Source organism: Conger conger, chromosome 8, assembly GCF_963514075.1.
Source record: "Conger conger chromosome 8, fConCon1.1, whole genome shotgun sequence".
NCBI lineage: Eukaryota > Metazoa > Chordata > Actinopteri > Anguilliformes > Congridae > Conger > Conger conger.
In genome coordinates, this window is record NC_083767.1 from 58,160,341 (window position 1) to 58,183,252 (window position 22,912).

Here is a 22,912-nt window from a genome sequence, read left to right on the forward strand (position 1 = left end):
TTATTATTTATTATTTGTTATTTTATTTCTGTTATTTCTGGAACAAGAGCCCCTTCTGTGTGAATGGCTGTAGTAGTAATGGGATATGGTGGGAATGAAAGTGGCACAGTGGACCGTTCAGATGGTTTATTACTCCGATTCATCCTCTCAGAGCCATAAGGTTAGCTGTAACTATGCGGCTGACTTCCCCTTCCGCCCCCACATCCTCATCTGTCCTTTCTCTTCACCTCCTTTCAGAAAAGCCTCCATCATGCACTTTATATGCCCCCTTTCCTTTGATCTGCTTTTGATTATGAAATTGACCAGCTGCTATGGTAACACAACTGCTCAGAAGTTCCAGCTGCTATGGTAACACAACTGCTCAGAAGTTCCAGCTGCTACGGGGACACAACTTCTCAGAAGTTCCAGCTGCTATGGCAACACAACTGCTCAGAAGTTCCGGCTGCCATGGCAACACAACGACGGGTTCACTCACGGTCGTCGTGGTGATGATCTCCTCGGTGACGACCTTGAGCGTGTCCACCACCGAGATGTAGCCCAGTCGCCGGGCGATGGCCAGAGCTGTGTTTCCATTCTGCAGGGAGGGAGGCACGGCTCACTGTGACATGCTCCTTAAGTCTGTGTGTGTGTGTGTGTGTGTGTGTATGTATGTGTTTGCGGTCTGTGTGTGTAGATACATGTGTCAGTAGGCGTCTGCGTTAACGGGCAGGTCACTCACCACAGTGATGGCGTTGGGCTTGGCTCCATGCTGCAGAAGCACATTGATGATGTGAGTGTTTCCCTGCTGGGCTGCCTGGTGGAGGGGGGTGTAGCCATTCTGTGGAGAGAGGACAGGAAGTCCACCATCAGCTCTGCTGTGTCAACTACACTAACCATAGCTCCATGTCCTTACTCCAAAATGCCAATGGTATTCAACAAACTATATCAAGCTAAAGACTGTTACATTCGCTACATTCCATGACAGTTCATCTTTAGTTATTGTTCGTTGTTGAAGCCCATGCTTGCGGGTGCTGTTGTTACCTTGGTTTTTGCATTGACACTAGCTGCGTTCTGCAGAAGGAAGTTCACCATCTTGACGTTTCCATAGTGACATGCTACAATCAGGGGAGTGTAGCCCAGCTGGAAGAGAGAGAGAGTTTATAGAGTGACTTTTTAACAACAAACCCCATCATTTTACTAAGTATTTTGGAGTGAACAGTGCATTATAAACGAGATTCCCCGGTCACCTTGGTCTGTTGGTCAAGGTTTGCGCCCTTCTTGGCCAGTATATCAGCCACGTTGACCCTGTCTTCTTGAGCAGCAAGGTGGAGGGAGGTCAGTCCGCTCTGTGAACACCAGAGGAAAAGACATGGTCCCTCACTCTCTGAAGGAACAGGAACCTTCAAGCACAATCAAAACTGAGACTAATTTTTAAGAAATGTTTTTCTTTACCAAATGCTATTACGGCCCCATTAGTGGTACCTCTTTGATCCAAGTCCGAGTACCTGTACTTTTTAAAGTTTCTTCAATGTTTTTTTTAATGATGAAGCCAGGGCAAATTTCCACATTGTGGACAAATAAAGTTTTGCATTCATCGCAGATTGGATCAAAAGGCAGCACTGATACCATAGTGTGATGAGTGGAGGCAGAAAGAGAGCAGACTGATCAACAACCATTAAAAACACTTCACTACCATTTCACATTGGAGAACCATCCGGTCGTGAGATAATGTCACAAGGACAAGGTTACACAGTCTTATAGTAGGATGTGTCTATTGTCCCAAACAGGCTTTGTCAAAGTCACTCAAAAATGTCCCAGATAGGTTGCACGGAACCTTGCTGTTGACAAACGGGGTTGTGACTGACTCACAGACTCAAAGGACGAAAAACAAAGACCCAGAAAAGAGAATGATCCGGCTGCCAAATCCGCTACCTACCACAGCGCTGTTCGGAGAGAAAGAAACAGACAATCATCCCCTCGGATACCTTGCGGACGACACAGGCGGGCGGGGTCAGCGGCTCCCATTAGACCGAGGGGCCATCTTGAGGAGACGCGATAAGGGAGAGGGAGCAGGCCGGGCGGCCATTTTGAGTGGCGGGCGACCTTTACGGACACAATGGAGCGTATGTGGCGCGGGGGAGTCCGTGACCTATGGGGACGAGGCAGGAGGGGCCCGCTGTCCGTCTCACAGAGCTGTGCTCCGCGTCGTCGAAACAAAGCCACCCAGGGGGCCGGCAATTTGTCATCAATCCGTGACGGCGGGACAGGTCCAGGTAAACAAATGACAGGTTATGGATCGCCAACGGCAACGGGAGGTGACGGTCGGCCACTGTTTGCAAAGAGGTAAGTTTAAGGTGGGAACGGATATTGGAGTGATGATGCGATGGGAAGGATTGGTGGATAGGGTACACAGGCCTGACTGGTGGGTTTGGCCCTCGGTATGGAGGTCTGAGACATACAGTTTCATACTGTCTGAAACCTGCACTCTGGAGCCACTGATCTCAGAGCATTCAGGCTTGAGACAGTTCTCCCTCTTGTGACAAGCAGGAAGTGCCGTGCGGGACATCACTCTGATGTGCTTCCTGTGACTCATCTCCCTGCAGTGCTGAACTGGAATGTATCTCTAGAAACCCCTCACCCATCCAATGCAACATCTAACTCTACCACTCTCCAGCCCACAATTTATTAATGAGAGGGTGAAACATTCTCAATATTACTGAATAAAAGGAAGATAACAGAGGACAGCCGTTTTATACATTATATATGTCTTATCCAAACCGCCAAGAAAAAAGGCTACATACAAATTCATGAAGTAAGGTGCTATTTTAGACACACGACAGGCTAAATCAGTGGAATACAATCTGCAAATTCACTTGATACGGAGAGGACACTTTCCCCCACATTTTCCTTACATTTCTGTGACTAGCCTATCATGACGCAGGATAGCTGAGTTACAGTGAGCACTAGAATTCATTGGACAGTGGTTTTTGTTATTTTGTTTCTGTGATTTGAGTTACAGCAAAATCAACAACGAGGTTGAAGTGCAGACTGTCAGCTTTGAGGGCAGATGATTGGCTCATTTTGTGTGCTGATGACCTTGCTCAATGGTAAGACTCTAAAGTGTCACAGACCTTTGGTGGAGAGCCTTGCATTGTCCTCCTGAATGCCTGATTGTCCCAAAAGCGGAACATTAATAGGCGCATCAATAGCCGTGATAATCTCAAATCCCAACAGTCATACTTTTGCGTCACAAATTCTTAATGTCAACGATCCCAGTGACAATCCCAGTGGCTGACAGAAAAAACTCCCACAGACATATCAGTGACTGAGAAACCCTCACAGTGGCTGAGAGAGACATTGAGACATTTGCAGACACGATCAACAGCCTGAAAGCCCTGACTCACTCAAAATCACCCAAATCTAAAAACCCGACCAATCCATCCCTGGGAGCACTGTTCTCTGGGTGTGTGTGGTCTCACCTTGGTGGCCATGTTGACGTGGGCTCCCTTCAGCAGCAGCAGGGCCGCCATCTCGCTGTGGCCCTCCTGAGAGGCCAGGTGCAGGGGCGTGACCCCCTGCCGGGTCAGGATGTTGGTCTCGGCCCCGTACTGCAGCAGGGTGGTGGCTATGTCCATCTGGTTCTTCTTGGCCGCGATGTGGAGAGGGGTGTAGCCGTTCTGGAGTGTGTGCGCGTGTGGAGGGGACAGGTTTTACTGACAAGCCTGAAGTCTCCAGCCTTAGATTAGGCAATATGAGTCATTACAGAGGACCAATTATTATTCTGCTTTCTGCATTATCAACCAGACCTGGGTTGAAATAGTATTTGTTTGTTTTGGATTAAAATACTTGTCTGTGCTCTATTAATCTTGCCTGGTGCATTTGAGCCCGCAAGGAGGAACAGATGGGCGGGTTTTAATACTTTTGGGATGATTAAATTTATCCCAAAGGTTTAGTCAAATGCAGAAAAGTATTTGAATCCAAAACAAATACTGTTCCAACCCGGGTCTATGAACTGAGGAAAGAGACAGCTGTAATGGTAGGTATGCCGGGTTAGAGAACGCACTGCATACCTATGCAGCACAATGAGTGTTGCATCATTTATGAGACATCACTGGCAATGCTGTAATCACTGACCACACGGGACACATACCGAAACCCCAGTCTAATTAAGTAAACAGCCTCCAAACGAGATAGCGAAAAACCGTTGCTCATTCAGGCGCGGCGAAGGACAAGGAGGAGAGCCAAATCCAGCACATACCGCGTCTCCCCGAGTACCGAAGACCCACGTCTCTGTCTCACCTTGGCCATGGCGTGGGGGGACGCCCCTTTGTCCAAGAGCAGCAGCGCCACCTTCTGGTTATCATAATGCGCGGCAACATGGAGGGGCGTGAGGCCATTCTGCAAAGGCGATGTGAGTGCAGACGGATTAATGAGCTGTTAGCATACCCGGGTCAAGTGTGTAACTCTTTTGGGATGTTCTGCGCTCGATTCATCTTGTCTGGTGCAACTGAGCCAGCCAAGAGGACCAGAAGTCCTCTTGAAAGTATTTCATGGGCTCCGATACACCGGAGAAGATGAGTAAAGCGTTGACCCAGGTCTAGCTGTTAGCCCCGAGCGCAAGCAGCCATTAGCATCACACACAGAGAATAGTCGTGGTTACAGGAGCAGAAGTTAGAGTTCAACGGGATGGGGTTAGAGGTCAATTTAATTCGCAAGCTGTCGAGGGCTAGTTTCTCGGTTCCTTATTAAAAAAAGAAAGATATTTTATTTGGGTATGGCGTTTTTATTATTGCCTAAAATGAAAAGAATTAAGATAAATTCCAGTAATTAGATAAAGAAAGCATATAACAGTGGATCAATGGCTGGATTAAATCAAACTATGCTTACCACCATTCTTGCGATCAACATAACCTCGATAGAAAAATATCAAGATAAATGTAAGTATGAGCTCATGCTGCCATTTCAATTCAGTCTGCCGAGAACACGGAAGCACAGTTTAACCCGACGAATACACACATGCAACACACGGACTGTGAAGGAGGCCTTTCTACTGTCCACGGAGAGCTGGGATTTGAAAACAGACAGCTACCCCGTGATCCTCCTCTGGAAGCAGAGGGGTGTGATTCTCACCTTGCCGGCAGAGTCCGGAGAGGCTCGGCGCTGCAAGAGGAGTTTTGCCACATCCAGGCTTCCGTACTTCGCAGCTACGTGCAGGGGCGTGAATCCTTTCTGTGAAGAGGCGAAACAAAAAAAGTGCAATCGTTAACCGCTGCCAAAATCAAACGACAATCTCTAACGCGGCAATTTTATGAATACCTTCATGAGACATACAAGGGCAATGAAACCCAGGTGGTGCAAAACTGAAAATATAAATGGCTGAAAACTCACTGCCTGATATCCTCCGGTCTCTTTCACTCCTGCTGTTGACTGTTTTCATGTCAGTCCCTTACTGTACCCTGCTGCAAAATCCAGCCACGCCGGCTTGACCAGCTCGGAAATTGAGCTGGTCAAACTGGCCATGAAGCTGGTCCTACCTGGGTATGAGCTAGTGCTGGTTGACTGTTTCAAAACATCGCTTGAGTTGGACAAGCCATGACAAAGTTGGGAGCTGGTCTGAACTGGCCAACCAGCTACCAGCGATTTCAAGAACTAGCTTGAGCTGGGTTTTATTTTGTTTTTGCAAGGTACACTTTAGAAATAAAAGTAATCAATGGCAATTTCTGGAGCCAGAGAACTGTGAAAAATATAGGATGGAATATTTAACAAATATTGTGTGCCCTCAGCTCAGCAGCACACAGAAAAACAATTCCCTCTCTCTGGTGAGAGCTTTCATCCCCGAATGGTGGAAACTACTGCAATTTGTGCTGGTGACGGAAACACTGATATTTCACAACCAGCAGGGGGCGCCCTTCAGCTGCATACAGGTCCAGCAAGAGTGTGACTGCTCCCAGTGTCGCCACGATCGATGTGTTTACAGCAGAATCCATGAGGAGGGGAAAATCCTTTGTCTAATGATTGTCACTTCTCACGCCGAATCGCCAAATTTGACAATGCCTACATCGCAGGAAAAATGACCCCGTGATTAACATAAACAAAATACACGTGGCATTGATGCCCCTATACTAAATAGATTTGGCCTAGTTTAATCATCATCGCTGTTTTGGAGAGAGGGGAGGGAGGGGACTCAAATTCAATGCAAATCCCATCTGGGCCAAAGACACAGGTAGGTCATTGGATTTACGGATGCTTTATTGTGTGTGAGAGCCCTTGGCTGCCTTCAAGAGCTGCTGTGCTGCTTACTCTGGACTTTTATAGCCACCACACCCATCTCCTCAGAGAGAGCGAGAGAGAGAGAGGGAGAACGAGAGGGAGGGGGGAGACAGAGGGGAGAGAGGAGAGAGAGGACTGAGGCTAGAAAAGAGCCTGTGCAGCATGATAATGGTTCAATACTCATTATCACAATATTGGTAATAATTTAGCACTCTGCATATAATTATTTACAATTAATTGCATAACGAATGAGTGATGGCAGTCATTCACTGAATACATATGAGTCTAATTTCCTTACATGAGTAGAGACAGGCGCAGTTAATAACACCAGACAAGAGACACTAGTGACCAAGACAGGGCTGCCTGGCAGGAGTCACCAATCAGAAGACAGGAATTACAGACACTGACTGTAACTGCTCTCTGTGGTAAGGCAAGGCAACCTCACCAGGACTGCAGGCAATTACATGGAGAAACAGACAGTGGAGGTGCCATTAAAACAGGAGGGGTATAAGACAGGAGATGAGTCTCTAAAATGAGTGAGGAGTCAGAAAGCAGTCTGTGAAAAGAGAGAAACTCAAAAGCAGGTGACCTGTTCGAAAAGGGGAGGAGTCTGAAATGTGAGTCACGAAAGCAGAGAAGAAGGGGGCAGGGGGGGTTTTTAAACGGGGAGAGGTCTGTAGATTAGTGAAGGAGTCAGAAAGGGGAGGCTCACCTTTGTGGCCAGGGAGTGGGAGGCCCCGGCCTCCAGCAGGATGGAGGCCACGTCCACCTGGCCCTCGCGGGCGGAGATGTGGAGCGGCGTGTAGCCGTTGGTGGTGGCCGCGTCCGGGTGGGCCATGTGCTGGAGCAGCAGCTGGACGATCTCCGTTTTGCCCAGACGAGAGGCGATGTGCAGAGGGGTCTGATCCTCCTGGGGGTGGGGTGAGGGTGAGGGGGGAGTGTCAGTAAAGCCTCAACCAACAAGGCAACGCAGGTCATTTTTAATCCCAGACAGGGATAGTGAACACAGCTGAATACCCTGAGTGAGTTTGTATCCATGGTCATTTCCTAGTGGATGTAACTGTAACGTCAGCCTACGTGTAAATTATATAGAAATAGTGAGCGTGAAAATAATGCTTTGTGTGGTGTGTATATGCAGTGAGCTTTCTATGTAGAGAGTACAGTAGCAGTGCAGGGACAATGCAGGGATCTGGTCGTCATTCAAAAGTCATTATGACTTCCATTTCCAGGTGGCAGAGTGCCATCGTACCTTTGAGCAAGAAACGGTACAACCGCTTCTGCATATCATCAGCTATAAAGATGCCAAGCAAACAATTAACTCCCTAAAATGTCATTCTGCAAGTTGGGAGTTTGCTTACCACGGGAAAATGCACTTTTACAAGATGCTGTGACAAAAGCATCTGCTAAAAGCTAAACTGTCTATTGTTTTGTGTGCATTTGCACGGCAGTATAGTCTATGGTGCATGATGTGGTGGTGATTGTACACGGTGTGTTGGGCAAGGTGTAGGTGTGTCTCACCCTGGCTCTTGCTGTACACAGTGTGTTGGGTATAGTATAGTATAGTATAGTGTAGGTGTGTCTCACCCTGGCTCTTGCGTCCACCAGAGCTCCGTTTCTGAGGAGACATCGCACCACTTCCACCTGACCAGCCCGAGCTGCCATGTGCAGCGCCGTCTCCCCACGCTGAGGACAAAGAGCCTGTGTTACACACACACAAACCACCTACACTACTGTACACACACACACCTATACACACACACACACACATATACACACACTCACACATATATACACACACACACACACACACACACACTCACACACACGCACGCACGCACGCACGCACGCACGCACGCACGCACGCACACTCACACACACACACACACACACACTCACACACACACACACACACACACACACACACTCACACACACACTCACACCACCCATATTACTGTACACACACACACACACACACACACACACACACACACACACACATATATACACACACTCACACCACCCGTATTACTGTACACACACACACACTCACACACACACACACATACACACACATACACACACACACATATACACACACACACACACACACACATATACAAACACACACATATACACACACCACCTGTATTACTATACACAAACACACATATATACACACACACACACACACACACACACTAAGCACCTGTATTAATGCACACACACCATACACACTCACAAACCACTTCCATTACAGTACACACATACTACATGTGTGGTAGGAGACAAGCCAGAATACAATTAAAATATCACTGACTTTCTGAGACGGAAGACACAAGCTTTTCCCGTTCTTTTCCGGGACAGATATGTATAGATGCACAAGACTGACTCACCACCAGATGTGGCTGGTTTGTCTTTCTAACCCAAAAGAGTATATTATAAAATGATTGATTATTTCAAGAGAAAGCCAGGTCTTGCATCACGGTAACAGCAGGGCATCAGGACGGATGGCAGGCGCACTCACGATGTTGCTAACATCAGGAGAGGCTCCGTTCTGCAGCAGCAGCAGGACGATGTTTAGATGGCCCATGAAGGCTGCCACGTGTATGGGGGTTAGGCCCGACTGGGGAAGGGGGGAGAGCAGGAGAGAGAGTCAGCCGGCGTCCAAACATCCAGTCACATCCAATATCTTCTCCCTTAACACTATTTTCCATCATAAAACTAACACTTGAAGACACAAATCCACTTCCAAGTCCAAGGACTTATTCTTCTCTTATTAGATACGGCCAATTTTAAACATTAAAGCCTCAATTAAAAACATAGAAAGCTCCATAAAAAAACTTAAATATTCCCATTTAAAATACTGACATAACCTTTCAAAACTTTAAACCCCATACGAAACACTCAAAATCCAATTTAAAATATCTTTAGAACAATAAAATCTGCCTTTAACACGAAAGCTCAATTCAAGACAATGAGCACTTCAAAAAACCTGAGACTCAGTTTAAAACACACATTAGAATCACTGTTATTTCCTCCATTTTAAAGCGTGAGACTACAGCTGTTGTGTCCTCCATTTTAAAGAATGAGGCTCCAGCCGTACCTCTGTAATGGCCTGTATGGAAGCTCCGTATTTCACCAGCAGCTCCATCACCTTCACTCTGTTCTTCTTGCAGGCGATATGCAGGGGAGTGAAACCGTTCTGTAGGGAGCGAATTATTAAAACGGTACAAAACAAGAAAGACTACATATTGACAACAGAATTAGGTTCAGAGGTTCATGAGTATTGAGATTATTTTTCAATATTCAAATGCTGTTTCCCCTGAATGGGAATCCAATCTTTTGGGGGGGGTTTTTGGGACTGCCAGACAAACACACATCCATATTTTAATCTCATGTATACGTGAATAAAACATTTGAAAGAAAAAAAAACTATGTGACCTCTAATGTACCCATGATGCAGCGAATTTTAATTGGCTGAAATGCTGCAGCAGTAACAATGACTTGAATGGACAGGATTCTCATTCGAGTCAGGCTGTCAGGAGAAGCGTACCAGGGCACGGGCGTTGGGATTGGCTCTCTTGTCCAGGAGCAGCTTGGTGACTCTGTAGTGCCCGCAGTGAGCTGCCACGTGCAGCGCGGTCAGGTAGTCCAGGGTGACATCATCAACAGGCGCCTTATGCTGCAGCAGGTGCTTCACGCACTCGACGTGGTCACCCTGGGCAGCCATGTGGAGCGGAGACAGACCGTTCTGGGGGAAGAGAGGAGCCCCATTTTACACATGACCTTTACGTTCATATTCAAGCATACTCATTAGGCACATGTGTTTCTCGCTGACGTCCTGGCCCCACGGTGGTGGAATGACCTCCCGGTGGATGTCAGAACGGAGTCTCGGACCTCTTTCAAGCGCAGACTGAAGACTCATCTCTTCAGGCTACATCTTTCCCTCCCTAACCCACCACCATGGCCTTATATATGCCATAGACTGAAATGGCACTTATATAGTTGTATAGATATTGGGTTTTGGGGGCCTTTTTTTGTATTAGCTATTGAATTGTTGTACTCGGGGTATTCTAGCTGCCAACTGTGGAATGCTAGTTTGGAAGTTGATGTATTCTTCAAGGGTTCCGATTGTATCTGTATGTTTACACTAGGACTCGGAACTGTACTGTCCTCTCAGGTCCTCTTAGCACTCATACTTGTGTTCGATCTGCACTTCGTTGTATGTCGCTCTGGATAAGAGCATCTGCTAAATGCCTTGTAATGTAATGTAATGTAATGTGTCCAATGTGATTTACAGTAAACAAGTACAAGGAAAGTACAGCAAACAATGTCAAGTGTAATAACATTAGCAAAAACTGACTAGCACTAGACCATAACACCATACAGATGTAAGTGAATGCACTTGTAGGAGTAAAGGGCATGAATTTATTGTCAGCTGTACACTCAATCTACTGTGTACAGGCAGGCCTTGGGAGGGCACTTGTTGTTTATGGCCAGAGCAGAAGTCGAAATCATATATCTGCGAGACCACAATATATGTGCATTTTCAAAATATTAATGCTCATTATATCCTCCATTAAACCGCTGGAACCATTTATTTTCCCTCAGGCAGGTTTAGCATCTATAGACTTCCTTCCCCCTTCAGCCGTGATGGTATTGCGCCGTGCGGTAAGGCTCTAAATCCAGACTCTGGAGGATTAACCTCACCACCAGGGATACACGCCGCAGATTGAATGTGTTCCTAATGGCATTTGGCAGATGCCCACACACAGTGCGGTGCCCAAACACACTCTAAACTGATTGGAATGCCACAGAATGTTAGAGGCCACGGTTTAGGCCCCAGTGTGTGTGTGTGTGTGTGTGTGTGTGTGCGTGCATCTGAACAATAAGCCAAAACAACATTTGCTATGTGTGCTTTGCTTTGAAAAAATGTTTATAAGCTATGGACCTCTTTTGGCAGTTATAGAAAGATAGTAACATAAGTAACATAGATGTGTGTGTGTGTATGTGTGCGTGCATTACATGTCATTTTGGCTGCGACTTGCAGTTGATTTCGACAAAGCAGGAGACAATCCTCCACTGGAGCAGTGCAGGGTTAAGGGCCTTGCACAAGGGCCCGACGGCTGTGCGGATCCTATTGCGGCTACACCGGGGATCGAACCACCGACCTTGCGGGTCCCAGTCTTTTACCTTAACCACTGCGCTACAGGCTGCCCTGTAGTGCGTGCTTGCGTATGTGTGTACAGTAATGCATGCACAGTAATCTATATGTGTGAGCGTGTGTGTGCGTGTGTGTGCGTGTGTGAGCGTGTGTGTGCGTGTGTGTGCGTGTGTGTGCGTGTGTGTGCGTGTGTGTGTGCGCACATTAATAGGACAGTACAGTACCTTGGTTCTGGCCAGCATGGGCGCCCCTCTCTCCAGCAGAAGCTCCACAGCGGGGTCATGCCCACTCCTCGCTGCACAGTGCAGGGGTGTCAGACCGTCCTGAGGAACACACACACCACAGAGTGACTGCCACATACTCACACACACACACACACCACAGAGTCAATGCCACATACTCTCTCTCACACACACACACACAACAGAGTCAATGCCACATACTCAAACTGTCAATGGACTACACTCCATATCCATCACCACCTGGTACTCACTTGCATACAGTAGCACTGAGCCTTTAATTACTGTAATTATTTGTATTTGCTTGTCCAAATTACTTTGCATATAGCACATATTAATAGTCTGCTTTTGCAGCCATTTTTTATACTGATTTTGCTATTACCAATTTACTTAGCTGAACATTTACTGAAGCGATTGAAAAGCCATTCAGATGTATTCTAATTCAGTGCAAGGGTGGAAATATGCATATATCTAAATATTGTGCTGTGAGCCCAGGTCCTTCACTAGAGCAGCAGAGAGAATTTAATTTGTTCCGCTTCATAAACAGACAGTTAAAGATGGAACAACTGCGCGAAAGAAAAAAAACGCTAACATTCAAAATGTGATAAGAGTCAAACAGACTTAATTCTGCTGAGGAGGGAATTGGTTTGCTGGAAGCTGGAGTGTTCAAGGGCATCGTCTATACAGAACTCTTACTGTATATCACAGGGGATACTAATACTTTAACGAAACATCTCAGTTTTCAATTTCAGTGCACACACAATTAAACACACACACACACACACACACACACACACACACACACACAGGCATGCAGCTGGTCTGCTGCCTGGCTTTGCAGCACTGCTGTGCTGTGTTAGAGGAGGTAGTCTCTTCCATGCTGAATGTAGGGAGAGAATGTGTCAAAGACCACAGGAGCGATATACACGTACAGAGTGACAACACCCAGGCTGGCAGATAGAGAGCAGAAGCGGTCAGCTGTATTGCATTAGGAACTATAGGTACACACACAGCGGAGGGCACAGCGGAGGGTTGACCTGCAGGGGGCAGCGGAGAGACTCACCCGCGTTTTGGCGTCGATCTGCGCTCCTCTGTCAAGCAGGAGCCGCACCATGTTGGTGTTCCCGCGCTTGGAGGCCACGTGCAGGGGAGTTATCCCGTTCTGGGAGGGAGAGACACTGAAGCTTTCACCAAAGACTCATATCATTACATTACATTACATTACATTACATTACATTACATGCATTTGGCAGACACTCTTATCCAGAGCGATGTACAGTTGACTAGACTAAGCAGGAGACAATCCTCCCCTGGAGCAATGCAGGGTTAAGGGCCTTGCTCAAGGGCCCAACGGCTGTGCAGATCTTACTGTGGCTACACCGGGGATCGAACCACCAATCTTGCGGGTCCCAGTCATTTACCATAACCACTACGCTACAGGCCGCCACTATTATCCTCACCGAAGCCCAATGTCATCCAAACCAAACCTCAACATCAGCCTCAAAGTTATCTGCAATAATCCCAAATGTCATCTTAATCAAACCCCAGTATCATTCTAACCGAACCTCAACATCATCCCCAATAATCCACAATGTCACATTCATCAAAACACAAATGTCATCTTCACCAAATTCCAGCGTCACCTCACTTCTCACACTGAAAATAAGCTCCACCATCACATCACTCCCATACAATACATTACTGTGTACAGGCAGCTTAAAGTGACCTCAGGTAATCACATGAAATCAGATTTTCCATTCCAATTTGGACCTCATTCCCATCTGATACATAACCCACAATTGGCCACATGATGTCAGACCAATCAAATCTGATATTTTTCCCTTTTAAATGTCATTTTTTTGTCACTGCCCACATTTTACATTTACATTTTAGTCATTTGGCAGACGCTTTTAATCCAAAGCGACTTACAAGTGCATAGGTTCTACCATAAGTCAGAGCATCACATCCAGAAACTAGCAAAATACACAGGAAATGCTGTTCTAAACATTTTTTTTTTTTTTTTGGGGGGGGGGGTTAGACAAGGATAGGGATATCAGAAAGGAGGGGCAGGGGAAATCAGGAGGGAGGACTAAGGTAGAGTTTGAAAAGGTGGGTTTTGAGTCTGCGTCGAAATAGGGGGAGGGATTCTGCTGTTCTGACAGTGGTAGGCAGGTCATTCCACCACTGAGGAACCAGAACGGAAAACAGGTGTGAACGTGCAGCTCGACCGCCAGGTGCACGTAAAGAGGGAACCGTAAGGCGACCAGAGCTGGCAGACCGGAGTGGTCTAGCTGGGGAGTAGGGAGTGATCAGGGATTGTATGTAAGGTGGGGCAGTCCCCTTAGCAGCCTGAAATGCCAACACTAGGGCCTTGAAACGGATGCGTGCGGCAATGGGAAGCCAGTGGAGGCCAATGAGAAGCGGGGTGACATGAGCCGACCTGGGCTGATTGGTGATCAGGCGGGCTGCAGCATTCTGGACCAGCTGGAGGGGCTTGATGGCACACGCTGGGAGACCGGCTAGGAGGGAGTTGCAGTAATCCAGGCGGGAAATGACGAGCGCCTGGACTAGGAGCTGGGTGGCTTTCTCAGTCAGGAGATGACGGATACGGCGTATATTATACAGAAAGAACCTGCAGGTTCTGGCAGTGGAGGATACTTGTGGAGCCACAGTTCTGACTTATGTTATTACAGTAACTCATTATGACAGAAATGAGAAACATGTAGTTTTGGCTCTGAAAAACAGTTTGGCTCTGAAAAACATGTCCGATTCGAGCACTGTATCCTGCTGTCCACAGAAAGCTAAAGTGAAGAAGTCCAATGAATTCGCTTTGCCTTTCGCGAATGTGTTTCTCCTTGTTCTTTACTGGCTCTGCGCTCTTTCTGTCTTCCCCCCTCGCGTGTCATATTCAGTCTCTTGAAAGGGCGTGGTGGCCATTCACGGCTGCCCCATGAAACAGTTTGATTGAGAGACGCGTGACTGAGCCCCATCCACACAATTAGAGCCGGGCTCCGTGACGTCACTGGAGAATTTTTGTCTTTATTCGTGTTTCGGTCAACAAAGCTTGCGCCTGTCTAGCAGCGCGTCTTGTGCCAGAAAAAGCTCCGTGACAGTGTGATGGGCAGAACGCAGGGTGTATAAATAGGGCTCTCTGTTTACTTAAAAGATATCATAACCGGTTATATTTGGCACAAAACAGTCAAGAGTTTCTTTATCGCTGACAGTTAATTATGAGGCATTTCTCATATTCTGACGACGCCACACGAAACAGAATGAAATCCAGGAAGATGTATGCGGCGTGAATTAAAGCAATGCATCATGTAGACTCCAAAGCGCCCTTTGAATAAAAAAAAAGTTCTCATCAGTTCTCAACGCTGAGACAGCCCACTGTGAGATCGGGGAAACAACCCACCAAGTGTCTCCACGGAAAAAAAAAACACAAGCTCAGCCCTCATGAATCTTTTTCAGCGCAGAAAACTCTCCTGTGCCTTTGTGCGGACGGATGAAAAGATCTGCTTGAGCCGGGTTTCTTTTCAGGGATAAGTAATGGCAGCACCACACTCCGGAGGTGGGAACCACACAAGAAGAAAACTTAGACTGAAAGAGTGGAGAGGGGGCCAAAGGACGACTAACTGCCCTCATAAAATGGGAATGAGCTGACTGCGCTGTCCTATAGGTCACTTTTCTCAGTAAGTGAAGCAATCGCATTGTACTATTTGTGTGTGATGAGGCGGAAGGGGGAGAGAGGGAGGTGTGATGTGTGGGTGAGTGTGTGTGTGTGTGTGTGAGTGTGTGTGAGTGTGTGTGAGTTGTGTGTGCGAGTGTGTGTGAGTGTGTGTGAGTGTGTGTGTGTGTGTGTGTGTGTGTCCAATAGAGTCTGAAAAAAGGAGTGTGTTTTTGTCAGAATGATGGGGTGTGTCTGTACTGGCGATCTGTACATTTGCATGGTAGGATCAGAATGATGGAATTTGTATGTGCATATGGGTGTGTCTGTGTGCGCATGTGTGTGTATACAGTATATGAGTGTGCATGTGTGTGTACTGTATGTGGGTGGGGGGGGGGGGTTAACTGTAGATATTTGTATGGAGTGTGTATGGTGGTCAGAATACAGAAGTGCGTGTGCGTGTGAGGGCACTGACATTGACATTGGGTGGTCACATGATCTAGGCCAGGGGTGTCACCATTTTGTTTTAACATCAGGGTTGGCCAAAGGCAGGGGTCGGGAACCCTGGTCCTGGAGAGCCGCAGGGTGTGCTGGCTTTCGTTGTTACTTGGCATTAATTGATCAATGAAAGCCGTCGATTACACAGTTAACTCACCTCACCTGGTTTCTTGGGTCTGAATCGGCTGCTTATTTTAAGGTGGAGACGAAAGCCAGCGCACCCTGCGGCTCTCCAGGACCAGGGTTGCTGACCCCTGGCCAAAGGGGTGTCAAACTCCGGTCCTGGAGGGCCACAGTGTCTGCTGGTTTTTGTGGTTTCCTTTCCATCAGCAGCCAATTACGGCCTTGAGAACAACGCGTGTGGACTCTGTAGCCGACGAAATGTATCTCTCGTGCCGAAACACACCGAAAAACCCGCAGACAGCGCGGCCCTCCGGGACCGGAGCGCGGCAGCCCTGCTCTAGGCCGAACCCTGATATTAAAACAAAATGGCGGCCGCTCGCGGTCTGAAACACGAGCCCTTACCCTGGCGGTGAAGTCCACCGCGGCCCCTCGGTTCAGCAGCAGCGTGGCCACGTTGACGTTGCCGTAGTGAGCGGCGATGTGCAGGGGGGTGAATCCGCTCTGCAAAACAGCGAGAGAGAGGGGAGAGAGGCCGAGGCTGAGACCGCGCCCTGACTCCGACCCGTCAGCCCGTCAGCCCGTTAGCCACCTGGCCGTAGCCTTCCCCAGCATGCAGCAGTCGCATTAAGCATTACGGATCCAAAAATATCAAAATAAAAGACTATCAATGCTCCAACGTTTAAAGACAAATGAAAATGGGGGAGGAGGGGGGAAAAAAGAAGAGATTTTTTTATCAAAGAAGAACTGAAGAGTTAGGACGTTAGTCGTTTACGCTCACGCACGCACATACATACGTACACACACATAGAGAAAACAAATGCTTTCCATGCAACAGGACCTACAATCCAGTCTCTAAGTTCCACACAAATAAAAAGAAAAAAAAGAAACAATACTATCATCTACGAAAAACGAGGCACAGTCAAGTCGTTAATACATATACATGAGGGGGGAAAAAAACATCCAAATAACTTAAGAAACACAAAAGTGCACTATATCACCATACGTCATATCATTTATCATGTTAGGGCTATGAAAATTTAGCTATAGATATATTGCAGAGCAATTTAGTACGTGAAATTCTTGCCTTACCTTTCCGTTCTGAGAGACATGGTCCGATTTAATGTGAAAACATTATTTACAAAAATGTGAAGAATATCGTGACTACGAAATGATTCAATACACATTCAATGTCGGTCATGGTGCAAAATAAAATTCTGCGATACATCATGCTGTCTAAGCGCATTGTTTTTCATATTGCCTTCAATGATAGAGTGGCCTATCATCCCAGCTACAGCCAGAGTAGGATCCAGCCATTGCGCTGTTTTAAATACATCTACACAAATTCTGACAACAAATGAATATTACAGCAAAGCATCTATTAAAAAAAAAAATTTTTTACCTTTAAGTCATACATAGAAATATGCTTCCTAGTCAATTTTACAAACAAAAAGCGATTTTCTCGGCCTTTTCATGAATTAAACAGCAGATTTGATGCTTCATCAGTTCTACTAATGCTGTAAAATGTGACTATGATATTTTGAAGAGCACAGATTTTATCTTATCATTATAATTGCTGTATCCTCTTATGCATTACTGACATATAAATATCACATATCTGTGGGTGAATGTCATGGAGGACAACAGACAGTTACAGATAATGACGATGACACAACTCATCAGGTAGAACTAACCAAAAAGACAAGATTAAACAGTAATATTCACTTATTTTTAAATTTACATTTCATCCCATGCAACTGAAAAAGCATCTAGACACCATGGGTGGACAATCGTATCGGAAAAGGGCCGGTGTGGGAGCAGGTTTTTGTTTTAGAACAGCTCTAAGACACCCGATTCAACTAATTACCTAATCATGGTCTTCGGTGAAGATCTTGAAATGTAGAATCAGATGTCTTAGTGCTGGGCTAAAACAAAATCTTGCATCCACACCATACTCTTCAGATAAGATTGGATTGGACACCCCTTATACTCTATAGATTATGTTACTTCCAAGTTTCTTGTCAAAATACTGTGACTGTATATAAATATATATAATTTAAATATGTCAATTGTAGCTATCCTGGGAAATCGTGTAGGTATATTATTATCCTGTCAGATATCCTCATTTAAAGCTGAACACAACATCTGCAAATCTTTGCACGGAATCAACAGAAATACCAGTGTTGTGACAGGGAATTATTTTCCACAACTTCTCTGAGAAGCAGTGTCGTAAAAAAACATCAAAAACAAAATGCCAGAAACCTCAGCTAATATGCACAATAAACCACAGGTTCAACTGAAAGGCAGAGAACCAAAGTAATTCAGCAGTAATTCACAGACAAGGAAAAGCAAAGATGGTATTTAAATTAAATTAAAACATTTTTTTTGCGAACAAAAAAAGCCACGTACATTAGGGACAGTGTCCCGCTGTGTAAGAGTGACCGAAAGTAGCCATGCGTGTGTGCAAAAAGCGGAAACATTAAGCACAGAATGGACGTCTGCAGTCTAAGAAATCCACAATGCGATGCTGAAAAAAAACAAGTGAAGTGAATTGAAAAAAATTAAAAATTAAAAAAATCGTAATGGCCAAAACGTGAGAACTAGATAAACGTGTATACCTCAGTTGTCCTATTGACCATCATCTGCAGCAGCATGAAGGGAGGGAAGTTATTCGTTATAACACACACAATCGAGGGGTCAACACAAACTAACTGGCAACGTCGCTAGAGTGTTATGATATTTTCGGTAATCTGTAATCTGTGTAGGGATGGTGCCAAAAAACTCTCATCTTCCCCACAGATGTACTGCAGTACATTTTGTATTAGGTTTACAGTACTGCGTTGGAAATCAGGGCAGCAAGGAACAGCTGCGCTGAACTATTTTCATGGCATTGTCAGGTTTAGCAGCCTGTGTGATTGTACAAGTCACCTGTTTTTTCTCAACAGTACCCCTTTGCTTTGCATCAGCCCTAAATGTAACCAAATCTCACTCCCAGCATCCCACTTGTTGATGTAAACATATTCTGCATAGTGCATTTATGAATAATTTCATGGTCATATGACGAATGTTCAGTGCTTTTATACTGTAGCGCTGTGAAGAGAGGGACTCTCTCTCTGTAGGCCCAAATATGAAAAGGTTATGAAAGAAGTTAGCGGAAGGTACCAGAAAATCTGTTTTTAACAGATGTTTCCTCTCTGCCTAAAAAGCACACGGAAAAGGCTTTGCGCCAGAGAACAAATTCGAGGGAGGAATATTACAATGAACATTTGGATGAATAGTGTGTGGTGGATTTTTACTGATGGGCTTTGTCTGCCCGTTTCCATCGGCTGCAGCCTTGCTTCTCTAGCAGAGCATGAGGCTGCTGAGACAGAGGGCCCCAAGCTCGATGGAAAAGTACAGCTTTTCATCACACTTCTGCCCGGGCCAAGTTTCACTCCTACAGTGTGCAACAGCACAACACTGCACTGCAGTCTACGGATAAGTTAAGACGACGGAAACGACTCTTAAATGTCCGTTGCCTGTCTAAATCCACCCTGGTCAGCGCTAGGTATCTGTCAGCATGTTTTCACTGTCATTAAGATTAATATTAAGAGGTCTAGGAATAAGTAAATTGACAAAAAATTACATGTAAGTTGCCTGCCTAAATCCAACCTGGCCAGCACTAGGTGTCTTTGAAAGCTAAACTAAGACCAAAAGGTCATTGACTAGAAGATATTTTTCAGGCTGAGGTAAATATTCCACAGATTTTTAATTTTTTTTTAAATGTGTGAAACAGCTTGCCAGATCCGTTTAAAGGCAGTAGAGGCAGAAACCATTCTACGGTACTGATGCTGCACCGGGTACTCTCTAGCAAGCTGGTAGAGGACGAAACTAGTGACCTGTCCTGATCATCACACATTGTCCTGTTTCTGGGTCAGACCCCCCCCAGGTAAAACTGTGACTCAGGTACAGGTGACCTTCACTCTAGCCACGCCACTGTGCCAGCACCTCCTCGTACAGTTACCCGCATGCATCCTTCTGACACAGTACAACCGCCACACAGCACCGCTCCATGCCGGCAGTCTACTACGCAAACAGCAGGGGGCGCGAGCGAGACTGAGAGCAGAGCTGGCGTGAAGGAGCAGACAGACAGACTGATACAAAGACAGACAGGTTAGTGGAGGCACAGACAGAGACAGACAGGCAGAGAGGGCGGGGGGGCGGGGGGGCGGGGGGGGGGTTGGAGGGAGTGGGGGGGTACGCAGAGACGTGACGTTAAGACGCACATACTGGGCAGGCATCGTCGGACACATTGACCGGTGGATCTCATTCCCATTCTCAGTGTTAACCGTTAGCATTATGCACAACATACGGCAATGACGTAAACATGACGATCATCATTCTCATCGCAATCATGTACAGGTTAAACCAATGACAACAAACACAGTATTACAGTAGCCCAGACAAACACAAGCTGTAGAAACCACAAGTAACAAAACACAACGAGAACACACGATGCACACGGGTCTCCTCTTCCGCGCCTCCTTCCCCAAATTCCCACGGCGTTCTCCTTCCTAAATCCTTCCTAAGTCTATGAGGGTAAGAGGCCCCTCCTCGGGCCAGGCCCTGACGCCCTCCCGCCCCCCTCACTCCTCCCTCCCGAACCCGCCGAGTCCCCCTCAGCCCCCCCGCCCCGCCCTCACCTTCGACTGGACGTCAGCGTTGTGGTCGTTCTGCAGCAGCAGGGCGGCGGACTTGGTGTCGTCCTTCCGGGCAGCAATGTGCAGGGCGGGCAGCCTCACCTTGCCCTTGGTGTCGTTCTCCAGCAGGATGGACACCACCTGGTTGTGGCCCTGCTGCAGGGCGATGGCCAGAGGAGTGAACCCGTCCTGTGCAGCATAGACACGCGCAGGGGGGGGGGGGGGGAGGGGTCAGAGGTCAGGGGTCACAGTGTCACAATGGTCAATGTGTGGTGTTCAAGTCGCATGAAAACACACCCAAGCACAGCACATAAACAGAAGCATGTACACGCTAACACGTGTATATGTCCATACACACACGCACACACACACACACACACACACACACGCACGGACACACTCACCTCTGTGGCCGTGCTCTGGTTCCCCCCATTCTCCAGCAGGTAGCGCACTACATCCAGGTGGTTCTCTTGGGCAGCCATGTACAGAGGAGTGAAGCCATTCTGGTGGAAAATAAACACCTCACTTACATTAACTGTGGGAAAACAGCAGCTCAGTAGATGTGGACACACCACTGATGACCAATTGTACCTGGGTTACCGGACAATTGAACATGAATACCTTTGGGAAGGCTTCCTGTATTACTGTTGGACAATGACACTTGAATACCTTTAGGAAAACTGCCTTTGTTATTTTGATCAAACTGCACCTAGCTGTGCTCCAACTGTACCAGTGTTACGCCTTACTGTACGAAAATGGACTTTATTGACATTATCTGCCATAATATAATAGCATACTGGCCACAGTGGTCCTCATACTCGATACCATAGACTACTTGGTCATGGGTTAGGCAACAGAGAATGCAATGATGTAGTACTACAGAACCAGCACATCCCAGGGACGACGCTGAAGATCTCACCTGGGACTGCGAGTTTATATCGGCTCCCCGCTTCACCAGGATTTTGACAACTTCCCCCTGTCCTGCCAGGGAGGCGATGTGGAGGGCAGTGTTTCCTTTCTGCACGGCGCAAAAACACAAAAACAAACACAAATCAAACCAGGGAAAATAACGAATAAATACCAAAGGACAGCGGGGGGGGACTCCTGTACCAGTCTGTGAGACGTTTTCGTCTCTTCTGAGACTCAGAAACAAATTAAAGTACAACATGTACTCTCACTCTGTAACCATAAACATGCACAGGGTCAGTGGTGTCAAATTTTTATAAAACTCTCCTTACAGCCTCCCACACTAAAAGAACGGAAGAAGATGGAAGAAGTTTCATACAAACAGATTCATTATGGTCTGGTCATCACTGACGGTATTAGCCATTTATCATCTTTCAATTCAATTACCATAAACTGTGAGACCAACACAGCCAACTCCGCAGCGGGAGATGGCTAAATCAATGGAAGGGGAATGAAAGATCTCCTCTGGAAAGAGTGTTTATGGTCAAGAAGAACAATCAACAAAGAAATTAATATCTCGATCAGAGAGGCGACGACAGGATTTAATCTAATTGTCGCTTGACGATTGGTTGTTATTAGATTTAACGGCTTAAACCCTGATCAGCTATGCGGTAGCCTCATGCACCAGGCTTACTGCTCATTGCGAGGTGGGCAGTTCAGAGTGAAACACCCACCAACTTCTCTTGCCTGTCACAGCTGCAGCAAGCTACCAGACGGTAAGGCGAGAAGGTTTCCTGTGATCGTTTGACATCTGACTGCCTGGATCCCGAGACGAGATATGGGTATAGTCTATCCGGACTGAACTGGATTTCAGCCTTGTCCCTGTCCTGGATCATGTCTACGCCATGACGCAAACCTGGAGGCCAAGCTATTATGCATCATCCCGCCCCGCTGTATAACATGTTACTCTACATCTCTCTGCACATCTCTCTGCTCTAGCTGCCTATTTCACCAGCTAGTTTAACTGCCTGTGACTGCAATCTGCCCAAATCCTTTATATGGTTTGTTCTGATAGTTCCCTCGTAACATTGCTGTTACCATTTATATCTTAACGACAGTATTACAGTGAGCTGGCTCACCCTCTACAGCCAGATTTCTTCCCACTGGGGAGCCTTTTCTCACCATCATTTCAGTGTCTTATTTCTGGCTGGGGAGTTTTCTCTACCTCAATTGTGTTTTTTTTTTTGTTTTTTTTGTGGTTCAGGCCTGGTTTTTCCTCAATTTTGTATTTCTTTTGTATTTCCACGGTAAAGTGGCTTTGTGACAGTGTCTCCACGGAAAGTAGAATACAAATAAAATTGAATTGAACTGAACTGAATTGAATTGATTGA

At 46.5% G+C, this 22,912-nt stretch overlaps 1 protein-coding gene across 15 annotated transcripts in view; it reads right to left on the bottom strand.

The window, feature by feature from the left end:
* ank2b (ankyrin 2b, neuronal) overlaps positions 1-22,912 on the bottom strand; it is a 223,267-nt gene that overhangs the window by 50,985 nt on the left and 149,370 nt on the right. For 13 of the 15 annotated variants that reach the window (XM_061251028.1, XM_061251035.1, XM_061251033.1 and 10 more), the window contains 18 exons: positions 21,535-21,633; positions 21,020-21,118; positions 20,619-20,804; positions 16,342-16,440; positions 12,718-12,816; positions 11,640-11,738; positions 9,805-10,002; positions 9,355-9,453; positions 8,776-8,874; positions 7,834-7,932; positions 6,962-7,159; positions 5,110-5,208; positions 4,279-4,377; positions 3,459-3,656; positions 1,227-1,325; positions 1,021-1,119; positions 719-817; positions 476-574 (listed from right to left, as the gene is read on the bottom strand). In XM_061251028.1, coding sequence (XP_061107012.1) covers positions 476-574; positions 719-817; positions 1,021-1,119; positions 1,227-1,325; positions 3,459-3,656; positions 4,279-4,377; positions 5,110-5,208; positions 6,962-7,159; positions 7,834-7,932; positions 8,776-8,874; positions 9,355-9,453; positions 9,805-10,002; positions 11,640-11,738; positions 12,718-12,816; positions 16,342-16,440; positions 20,619-20,804; positions 21,020-21,118; positions 21,535-21,633 — 2,166 coding nt within the window. The remainder of the gene's footprint in view (positions 1-475; positions 575-718; positions 818-1,020; positions 1,120-1,226; positions 1,326-3,458; positions 3,657-4,278; positions 4,378-5,109; positions 5,209-6,961; positions 7,160-7,833; positions 7,933-8,775; positions 8,875-9,354; positions 9,454-9,804; positions 10,003-11,639; positions 11,739-12,717; positions 12,817-16,341; positions 16,441-20,618; positions 20,805-21,019; positions 21,119-21,534; positions 21,634-22,912) is intronic. The other 2 variants (XM_061251032.1, XM_061251037.1) reach the window with 1 other exon arrangement.